This window comes from Magallana gigas, chromosome 1 (assembly GCF_963853765.1).
Source record: "Magallana gigas chromosome 1, xbMagGiga1.1, whole genome shotgun sequence".
Classification (NCBI taxonomy): domain Eukaryota; kingdom Metazoa; phylum Mollusca; class Bivalvia; order Ostreida; family Ostreidae; genus Magallana; species Magallana gigas.
Genome location: NC_088853.1, coordinates 69793253 through 69804809, shown reverse-complemented (window position 1 = coordinate 69804809; position 11557 = coordinate 69793253). Strand labels below are relative to the sequence as shown.

The window sequence follows — 11557 nt, the reverse complement described above, 5'->3', positions numbered from 1 at the left end:
ACAATTTTAAACATAACATAAATGAAAATAAACGTCAATTAGCTTTGCAAAATAGGAACTGTGAATAACAAGGCTGATGTTCACATACATTATGAACACTGTATATAGTTTCCTTTGATTCCTTTAAGGTGTCTGACAATACACTGATAAGTTGCATTCACATTAAATCACTTTAAAGTTACTTAGTTAACATGTTTTTTGAAACTCTTATGCAAAATGTTGTCTGTTGATGATATACCAGGAACCTATAATATATAAAAACTAGTTTTGTGGACTATTTTATTCTACACATGAAGAGATATAAAATAGAAACACTTCAGATGATATATCGCGTGCTAAGCCGCGCGTGTGTGGCGAGCAAATACGCAGTATATTTCAGTTTTTTCCCCTCTAAACATCACGCACTATTGAAATTATTAGTAATGTTGCATGAACACTGTCATCAACCGACGCAGTTGTTACCATGAATGCACGATTTTCAATATTGAGCTGCTTTTTTGCTAGTAACAAGAACGATCAACACCTTATAATTTTTTTCTTTTTCTGATGTTGCTATGAAATAGCTAGAAATAGATCACCGCATTTGTTATCGGCTTCTTGTGTCACACATGTATACGTTGAATTTGAGTAAATAAATAAGATAAACGCGGCAATATACAGGAACTAAGATCACGATTTAACTTCTTTTCATTGTATACAACATGTAATGATTATGTGTGTGTAATTATATTGTAACAGTTCTGCATGTGTCGGTTTTTACCTAAATTGAATGATGAGTGATGTAGTTTTTCATTTGATCTATATTTAGCATATTTAATTGATACTCAAATAGATTATGTAACTGGCAATACCCAGATACAAAGTCAAGTACTGCATTTGCAAGATATGTTTTATAGAGTATATTATTATTAATCTCCAAAGTAACTTTATTGATATTTTGTGTACGTAGCGTAACAAACATATAAATAATAAGTAAACTCTGCCATATATAGAATTTCTTTTAAAACAATTTGTTGTTTCAACATTTACTTCGAAAGCCCAGATTCGAGATTCAAACCTCAAGATTCGAAATTCGAGACTCTATATCCAAATTAACCAATTAAATAAGGGATCTGAAATCCTGTATCATAGCGACATCAAACTGTTCTTCAAAAAATCATCCGTACATGCTCTTATAGACAAAAAATGCTATGTTTTCTCAAACTAAATAATTATTTGTATTTATTTTTACACAGAATACATAATTATACTAGTAATAATGTAGTGTGTTAGGCTTTTGTTATTTACTCCTATATCAACAAACTTTCAACTGAAAGTTTTTCATTACCGTATAATATTTCATTTAACAACTTGCTCTCATTAATGTACCACTTGATACTTAGTAACAGATAACCTACATATCTATATATAAGTTTATACATTTACACTTCAGTTTCTTTTTTTACCGGTTAAAATCCAGGATGGAAAGTGGAAAAAGTCAGCTTTGGTTTTTAATCATTGTCTCTCTGGCTTCTACGGCGGGTAAAAATTCACACTTTTAAAACAAAATATACGAAATGTTCTTTTATGGTGGTCATTTTATATCGCTGCTTCTTTGGTTAAATTTTCTCTGTCTAATTTTTTTTATGATTTCAAAGTATCACGGACAAATTGCGAAAAAGGGTGGTTTCCATTTGGAAATCACTGCTATAAATTTTCGTCCTCTACAGCAACATTTAAAGACGCCATGGTAAGAAAATATTCTGTTACTATGTTTTGTCGTTAAATTTGGACTATCTTATCAACTAATATTTTAGTAATGCCTTCTCTGTCTCTTATCAAACAAAGAACGCTTTGGTTATAAAGGTACGAAGTTGTATATATTTCCATATGGTATTAAAATCGAATCAATTTTAAGCTATTGATAAAATAATAATGAGACCAGATTCAAGACAGTTTTGATGAGATATCTTTTTGGAATGACTTGTAAATGATTGTATAGTTTTTCTTTTGACTCGTTAAATCCTTATTGATTCATGTATATATTCATATATAAGACCAAGTACAAATAGTTTAAACTGAAGAACCTGATTAAAGTAATAATACAGTGGCTGCAATGAATTATACCTTTGTTTACAATATTTACAAAGATATTCTGTAACAACCTTGGAGCTGAACTTTTGGAATTGCAAAGCAAAGCAGAAGAAAACTGGGTGGATTTACAGTGTCGTATCAGAGGTAAAATAGGAGAGAGAGAGAGAGAGAGAGAGAGAGAGAGAGAGAGAGAGGGGGTTTTTAAGATACTAAAATTCAAAAACAAGGTTCTGAATTATATTTCAAAATGATAAAGGTCCATAAATTTAGAACGTTTGTTATTGACATTTATCATAGTTTCAACTCGATTATCTTAAAAAAATGATTTTCCTAATGGGTCTCACTATTATGTTATTAATTTGACTTGAAATATTTTTCTTGGACTGTTTTTAAATGAATACAAAAACAAAATTGATAAAATTTGATGTGTAATCTAACAGACAATGACAAACAAATAATACTTTATTACATTTATTAAATCTACAGCACACAATGGTTAAATATAATACGATGAACAACATTCCCGTCTGCTGTTCTTCATTTGAGTTACACAAGTTACACAATACAAGTGGCGTAAATGTCATGTATTACATACTACTATAACTATTGCAACAGTGAATTTATTTCCATTTTCACGTATCATGCATTTATTTTTATATGGTGTAAGATATATTGTTATCCAGGTAAATATCAGAAGACATGAACATAATTTCAGGTTATTCATATGGAGTTTGGTTAGGACTGAGTGATGTCCGGACGGAAGGACAATTTGTTAGCCCTTCTGATGCACGGAAACCACGCGGAAATTTTAGGAACTGGGCAAAAGGGGAACCTAGTAACGGTGGCAACAGCGAACACTGTGTCATATATTGGACCACAAGAATAGGCTGGAATGATGCTCGGTGTACAGATAAATTTAACGTAGCATGCAAGAAACAAAAAGAAATTGCATATGACTAACCAGTGCTTTAAAAAAACCTAACAGCGAAAAGTTAAAAACGAGCGTGCATCATCATCAAACTTTTATATTGACCTTATACGTCTTTTTACCTCTAATTACTACTGCAATAATACCACTTCTGACTCAAGATAATACAGTAAACCTCGGTTATAGCGAAGTCCTAGAGACCAGTGGATTCACTTCGTTATATCTGTAATTCGTTATATCCGTATAACGAACTCGTAATAATGACTATAGCGAATTCACTATATACATGATTGCTCTCACCAGATTGCAGTTTTTGCTAATTAATGCTTAGATTAAAAATACATACTTCAATGATTGGATTGTAAATTGAAAAAAATTATGTCAAAATAAATTCACCCAAACCATTATGTTAAATAGTAGTGAAAACCCGATCGGAAAGAAATTCGCTATAAAAGTGTTAAATTTCGTTATCATTCACCTCTACGGGACTCACAATCAGTTAGGTATATCCGTAAATTCGTTATATTCGAATTCGTTATAACCGTAACATTTTGCAAAGATTATTTTAAAGAATTTTGCCTGGGACTCAAACAAACTTCGCTATATCCGAAATTTCTCTATATCCATGTTCGTACTAAACGAGTCTACTATACTTTATAAAATTGTTCTCTAAGTCAGTGGTATGTTATGTGTTAAATGGCACTCGTCAAATATAACTTTACCAATATGCAATAAATAACCATAACGATAAAACTCCATACAGCGAAAATAAACCTTCAAAAAATAATATTGTGTTGTTTAATATGAAATCAAGCGAATAAGATACCTGTTTTAAACATTCATTTCTTCGTTGTCTGTTTTTCCCCATTTATATGAATGTAAATGAGAATCAATCTGCACACTTTGTACAATTAGAACAAGTTATCTTGTTGCACTTTTTATGTATATAAAGCCGATTGAAGCCTCATGTTTATTTTTTGTAGTATAATTGGTATACAATTCCAACAATTCAAAATTGAAATCCTTACAAAGCAATCGTTATGTTTCAAATTAAATCAGTTAATTAAAATTTACTTTGCTATAACTTGGAATATTAAACAGTAGAAATCCAAACTTTTTTAATCTTCAAACTCGTTTGATATCCTTTAGTACGTTATGATTTATGTAAATGAATCATTTATTATAGATTGACAATATAAAACGCAATCTAATGCAACAATTTATGTTTCCATACACGCATTTCCTTTGATTAGAATAAGTATTGGTATGATGTTGTAGTATAAGCCACTGGGTATCATTTTGATAAAGTTATAAACTGAAAACGGCTTTTAACAAACTTGGAGAACAGTAGAAAAAAATCCCCATATATATATATCTATACTACTATATTAAAATAAAATACTCGAATTTTTGGGCTTTAACACCGAGAAATCGAAAGAGTACTTTCATTTGTTTTATATATTTTAAACATTATTGGGACTTGAAGATTACCAAGTTGTGGTTTTTTTTCTCAATCAAACTTTGCAAATTAATAATCAACGAAAATCTCTTTTAAAAATCCGGAAATCATATGGATTTCTCGAATTTTTCAATCTTGCGCATGCGCATTACATTCACGCTAAATCACGGGATACTCTTTAGTTTTTGTTTCCACAATATCACATTTGCATGGATAAATTCAGAAACGATATTACAAATACGTATAAATTTTCATTGAAAATTTGTCATATATATATTCTGTTCATCAAAGGAAATACGGTAGATAACTCTAACTCAGTGCATTTAATATGAAAAATCCCGATAGTTCTGAATGTCCACTCGAAGCGAGTGAAAAACGTTGCTGGTGAAAGTGTTGAATTCTTCATTAATATGAATTGAATTTTTAGATAAAATGTATTTACAGCCTCAAAATGGTTTATTGAGAATAATTTGACTGTTATTTTCAATACAGCTTTATTAATTTTCTCCAAAATCGTTTCGGAGAGATTCTGCAATTTTTTGTTACATTACGGTAATATGTGAGGCATTTTTACTGTGGTATAGGCCTGTCCCGAGACACAGTTAGATTATTCTAACTGAGCAGAGTGTAGTGAAATTAATAGCATTATTGTAGGCTTAAAGATTTATTATGTAAATGGCAGCAATACGGTATGTCGATATATCTATTTCGTAAATGTCCGGTATCATATACATTGTCAACCCGTGCACGCAAGGGTCAATGTCTAGTATACATAAAGAAGCAAAAACAGCTTTTTGAGCCCAAATATGTAAACAGATGCCGGAAGTACCAGCAGACACCTCTCCAAATATCCCTACATCGACGTCCAGCGACAGTCGAAATGCCTAAATAATGAATACGACTGTATCTTTCAAAAACATACATCACAACCAACAGTTAGAACAAATCAAAAGGGGAGTGTTGATTGAACTTGGCACGTGAAGCATAACCGATGCCGGGATAAAAACATTTGACTCCTTACCGGCACTGTACCAGTTATCGGCTAAAATTTAACGTTTTCATTTTGTAATTCCTTATTTCTTGATATTTTTGGATAAAACTTGACATACTTATAAAAGTGAATTCCTTATTTATCAATCTGTTAGCTTATATCATTATTTAGAACCCAGAACATCTTGTTTTGTGCTTTTAAGTACGCCCCGAATTTGCCGAGATTTTACGATTTACTGTACCAGTTATCGGCTTCGTGATAATAACACAGTAAAAATCCGTGTTCATGTTGATTTTATGCGCTGCTAAATGTAGTTTGAATTATGCCCCTTGTGAGGTCAGACTAAAGTATTCGGGGTCATGATACATTATAAACAAAACTCATAAAATAATTCGTTTATTATCATACGGTAATACACCAAATCGTATACTATTCAATACATAATTTTGCAATCAGGCGTTCAATTGCGCTACGAATCTCTCGGGAATTCGTGAATTCCTTTTGTTTATACATGTTAAAGGTATTGATTTTATATGTCAAATCAAAGAAGGGATATAATAATGTATCACAAAGAAGTAATGTTCTATTTTTAACTTATTACGTCACTTCCCCCACTGCTGAAAGTGCAAAGATGTAAAATCAGCGGTAAACAATGGTCGTTTAGCTCATGTATAAAACATCTTCAAGAAAGTTTTCAAGCAAACTTACTTTTCTTTATTCGAAAAAGACGACTGAATTAAAAAACCTTGGATTGTTGCGTGCTATAAACCCGAACTCTCAGTTTAGCCGATAACTGGTCTTAGCCGATAACTGGTACAGTACCAGTAAAGTCTTTTAAAGATCAACTTAAGTGTAGATTTAATGTACCAAAGAAGAGAACATACGGATTTAACAAAAAAAAAAACTGACATCCGATGGTACCTGCAGTCCCGGTCAATTTTTGAAATAATGGAGATCTATGTGTAAAAATATCATCCTGAAAATTTTACAGCGATCGCATAAGTAGTTTTCGAGATATTTGGGGAAAACCCGATTTCACACCTGAACGAGTTTTGAATCAAGCCGATTTGGCGCGAGATCAGCTGTGACGTCACGGGGTCAACGCCGCTGTATGAGAAACAGGAATATCGTAGGAAAACTGTTCGTTTTCTTGCATTGTTTTATCGATATCTGAACATTTTTTTCTGTTGTTTTATTCCCTTATCAACCCCGGATGACTAAATATATTGTTGTTTGAGTTTAAACCCGTATTTTATCGAACAAAAATGCCGAATTCGGAAAATTGTTTGCTTCATGAATTTAGTCAAATGTGTAACACATTTTACATATAAATGCACACAATATGTAATAAAATCACAATTAATCAAATCACTATTGTTATACGAAACATATTTTGTTAATATTGTCATTCTTTCGAATAGTTTTTCCGCGACATTTTTAACTGGTTAATAATATTGATAATACATATTTTGTAAAAGGTAATACGGGGTCTATTCCTCGTATAAGGCATAAAATTACAAATGATGTCTGCCGATAATTCAGTTAATAATATTGATATCGGACCAATAACAATCAAAATAGTATGCATTCTTTAACAAACAAACACGGGAATATAAACGGATCAAGGCGAAAGTCCAAGATGGCTGCATGATTAAGTCTGTCGTATTCTTTCAGTAAAAATACGATAATGGAATTTCATTTTACATTTATTTACATCCTTTGTCAAAATGTTCAAGTTTATTCAGATTTCATAATGAATCGTTGTCAGTATAACAATTTAGGCTATATGGAGTTAAAGCGTTAACTAAACTGCTGACCATAGCGCTCGAACTAAGAAAGTTGCACTTATTAAATAAGAAATTATAAAGACCAACGTAATTACTTCCGGAATAAATATTTCATCACATAAAAAAGGGTTTAAATTGCTGAATTGTAAATTTTGTCATTATTTTAGTGACTAGATAAGTAACAATAAAGGCATTTACTATTTTTTTACTATAGTTTTACTATTTGATAGTCTCATGCATGATTCTTTAATCACTGATTGACGGACTTTACACATGTATTAAGCCTAGCTTACGAATGATTGATTTTACAGAGTCTAATTTATTTATCTGGGTTTTTTTTAAACAATTGAGTAGCTAATTATACACAAATCAATTTACCAGTCTAGAGGTGTGAAACCCTCTCTTTGTTCACCAGACTCGTGTACCATGTGTATACATACCCCAGATACACGTGTGTCTGGAGCAGTGGCCTCGTTAGTTTACCAGTTTACCTGTGTCATTGTCTCAGATCACTCGTGTGTGAATGGATATTATGGGTGCTTTCCATTTAACCGGCATCGCCGGATTTGCCGGTGTTGCCTTCGTCGCCGATTGCTGGAACGCGCGTCGCCGTCGAGCGATTTTGGAACGCAATATACCGTTGCCGATTAGGAAACAATATGGCGTCGAGGTTATCAAATTGTACAAAACCATTATTTCTAAAACTACATTTTGTCTTACTACATTGAAATACATTAAAACTGCAAATAGCCAAAATTTGGATCAAATTTTAAGGTAAGTATCAGTTTTAAGCTGCAATCGTCTTCGTTGGATTATTGTGACGTTGCCAACCGTTCCATTAACGTCACCGTTTCCCGATAACGTCGCCGGCGAGGCAACGTTAATGGAAAGCGCCCTATGTCATCAAAAAATGAACAATGAACATAAATTTGCCCATGCAAGCGTTTTAAGTTATTGTATTCCTCGGTAAAAAGGCGACGAGAATAGCAAATTTTAAAATCCTTTACAAAGAAATCTGATTGTAATAAAATAATACGGATATAAATTTCTAAATCTACAATACTTAAAATAACTAGATACGTCAAAACATCTGACCTATGTTAATCATTTTGGATGAAAAATCGAATTTAATTTGAATAGCTTTGTAAAGGAATTTCCCTCCTGTTGACCTCGTGACGTCACTTCCGCTGAAGCCTCGTTATCGCCTAATTCTGTTTTCTCTTGATTAGATTTCCCAAAGCAAGTAAAAATAGCCACTTTGAAGCGGCGTAACTCCGTTATTTTCGCATCGATTTCGGAGCGGTTTTTTGCATTAAATTTTGGTAAATAAACTCTTTCACATAGTTTCACATCGGCTGGGCTGCAGGTACCCTTTTAGAGAGTATTTTTATGCAAAGGGATATAACCTGTCAATATTATTATTGCCTCATTTGTCTTTAAGGAGGAGTGGATGACAACTGCCATTTTTAAACTAACTGTCAGTTCCAGGGGTTGGGGTCATATGACAACAAATGTAATATACGTTTTGTCAATGCCATCAACCAAGGATCCTATGTGTTAACTACTGTGTATATATAGTAATATAGACTTATATCTATAGTGTACATGTATGTCTGTATCCTGTTTATTTACACGCAATATGCCTTTCTCTTTATTGCTGCATGTGTTCTTTCAGTTCTCTTTGTCCATTGGTCTTACATGCGCCAATCCCAAATTTTTCGAGGGGGATGGATCCAGAGATAATTTTGTTTGTCTGAAGTGGGGGGTGGGGGGGGGGGGGCGGGTGTGGATGGCGGGTCCAAGGCCTAGTTTCAAATACATTATGTGGAAATTTAAATTTTTTCAGGTGGGATGGGGGTGCAACCCCGCATGGCTATGGGTATTTGTATAGAACAACAATGTGACGTAGGCCTCTCTGTTTCATTGTCGGCCATTCTTACATTATGCACGATTCGTGCAGCGATTGAAATCGCTGTGTTAATATGAAGGGATTTAACACTCAAAATCATGAGTCGAGATATACATCTGTGGCTACTATATATTTACTATATATTTGAAAAACTGAAACATCTGCACATAGATTCAATAGATGAAAGCGTTCAAACTACTAAAGTATCATAGGTAAATACACTTGTATGGTTTACTCGGTATGCCAGTGCTGTATTTTTGTCAATCGAAGGCTTATAAATAACACTTAAGCCTACTACCCAATATAACAGTTAATCGAATCAATTCTTACAAATTGCCAACAGTATTACATATGATGAACCAGTATCATTGAAAATGAACAACGCAAAACGTCAGCTTCTTATACTGAATATTGCTCTTTGTGTGTCAACAGAAGGTAAAATTCTTCCTTAGAGTTGTTATAATCCATTCCAGTTGATATGTTTTGTTTTAGTCATGTACTTATTTTGTTTTGCATTTCAAAAGCATCACTCATCCGATGCGAAAGAGGATGGGTTCCATTTGGAAAGAACTGCTATAAATTCTCATCTACTACAGCGACATTTAAAGACGCCATGGTAAGATGATATATATATATATATATATATATATATATATATATATATATATATATATATATATATATATATATATATATATATATATATATATATATATATATATATATATATATATATCGAGTTTTCAATTATACACCATGCAATGCATGTACTGTTAACGTCTTTAATTCCACGTGTCTAAAATTTCACTATTTCATGTGTTGGTACCTTTCACGGTGTTTTTAATTTCACGGCTAAACGGTTTAATTATAACTGAAGACCTAAAAAACATATTTGATAGGTAATGAACATATAGCTATACATTTTACATCATTTTTCTTTGGAATCACTTTAAGTTACTGTCGTAAATCCGTTAAAAACTATTAGGAAAAATAATTTAAGTATTTTATCGAAGAAAATACGCACTATTGTATATTGCGCACCCGACATTTTGAGAATGAAAATAAGGGGAGTAATTTATTTAAAAGGTGTACGACTTTATAATCAATTGATCTTCAAAGTTAACTGCTTAATACGAATGCCCATCGCAAACAACCCGCAGGGTGGACAGGAATTTATGGAGATGTCCGAAATAATAAGTGACAATTAGTGCACGTCTTCACTACAATGGCTTCGATAGGGCCGCAGATCTAAGGGGTGTTAAAAGATAAAGGTAAATCGAGTGTACCGTTATAGTTAGTTGTTCAATTAACATTAATCATAGATTGCGTTTTTAAAAGTGCTATAATTACGATAGGAAAGTGGGAATGTAGGCCCCACTCATGCACACATCTATCAGTAACATCTGTAATGGCGGCATACCTGGAGATTGCATTTTCACAGTGAATATTCACGGTGGCTTAATATTCACGGAAAATTGTCTCACCGTGACCATATTGAAATTAAAAACACTGTAATGTTTTCCACGTCTACAGTATCACAATCGCACTTCAAGTTCACGAATTTGTTCTGCAAATTTTTTAATGTTTCTTTTATGAACTATTACTCATGATAAATGTTTGTCGAATAGTTTGAAGACAATTCACGTTATACAAGTTAGTCCTTTGTTAATATCTTTTTTCATGAAACTGAAGGTGATCTGTAACAACAATGAATCAAGACTTCTGGAGCTGCAAAGCAAAGCGGAAGAGGACTGGATTGATTTACAGGGTCGTGTCAGAGGTAAACCAGAGAGAGAGAGAAAGAGAGAGAGAGAGAGAGAGAGAGAGAGAGAGAGAGAGATTATATCCCAGTAAAACATTTATAGCTTCATAGAATTACATCAAATCAATTTTGTTAATGGGCAATTATTTAGTATATCATTTGATATTATAAATACAATTATTTCAGGTTATACATACGGAGTGTGGCTGGGATTAAGTGACCTTCAGAATGAGGGTCAATATGTTAGCCTGTCTGATGGACGTAGACCTCGTTATATCAACTGGGGGAAAGGAGAGCCTAACAATGTAGCAAAAATCGAACACTGTGCTATGTATGTGTTCAAAAAAAGGGGATGGAATGATTATGGGTGTCAAAATAAAATAAACTATGTATGTATGAAATAAAAACAAGAATTTATAGATGAATTACAGGTGTATACAAGATATGCCTGCCTAGTAATTAAGCTTTATGTTGCCTCTAAATGTCTTTCATCTTTTGATACTGTTGCAACAGTTCACTACTGACTTCTGAGATTTTCAAATAATACATATGTTGGCCCCATATGTAGTCAGTGAAGGGGTGTATCAAACAAATGCAACTCTAACAATATACAATGGATACCGACAATGACCCACAAACAGCGAAAAT

The 11557-nt window shown here is 32.8% G+C and overlaps 1 protein-coding gene and 1 non-coding gene across 2 annotated transcripts; both read left to right on the top strand.

Moving 5' to 3' along the window:
* The first annotated feature begins 1051 nt into the window (after positions 1-1051).
* LOC105348606 (uncharacterized) lies at positions 1052-3923 on the top strand. The gene is made up of 4 exons (XR_010712398.1): positions 1052-1521; positions 1638-1729; positions 2130-2217; positions 2789-3923. It is a non-coding gene; the product is annotated as an uncharacterized protein (transcript).
* A 5578-nt stretch (positions 3924-9501) lies between these two features.
* LOC105348605 (perlucin) lies at positions 9502-11352 on the top strand. The gene is made up of 4 exons (XM_020062477.3): positions 9502-9582; positions 9672-9763; positions 10840-10927; positions 11096-11352. The coding sequence occupies exons 1-4, from the start codon at positions 9522-9524 to the stop codon at positions 11311-11313; spliced, it is 459 nt and encodes a 152-aa protein (XP_019918036.2). The 5' UTR covers positions 9502-9521; the 3' UTR covers positions 11314-11352.
* The last annotated feature ends 205 nt before the right edge of the window (positions 11353-11557 follow it).

Coding starts and splice junctions, on each gene's coding strand:
- LOC105348605 (XM_020062477.3), top strand. CDS start 9,522: ATGAACAACGCAAAACGTCAGCTTCTTATACTGAATATTGCTCTTTGT. Junction 9,583..9,671: donor TCTTTGTGTGTCAACAGAAG/GTAAAATTCTTC, acceptor GCATTTCAAAAG/CATCACTCATCCGATGCGAA. Junction 9,764..10,839: donor CGACATTTAAAGACGCCATG/GTAAGATGATAT, acceptor ATGAAACTGAAG/GTGATCTGTAACAACAATGA.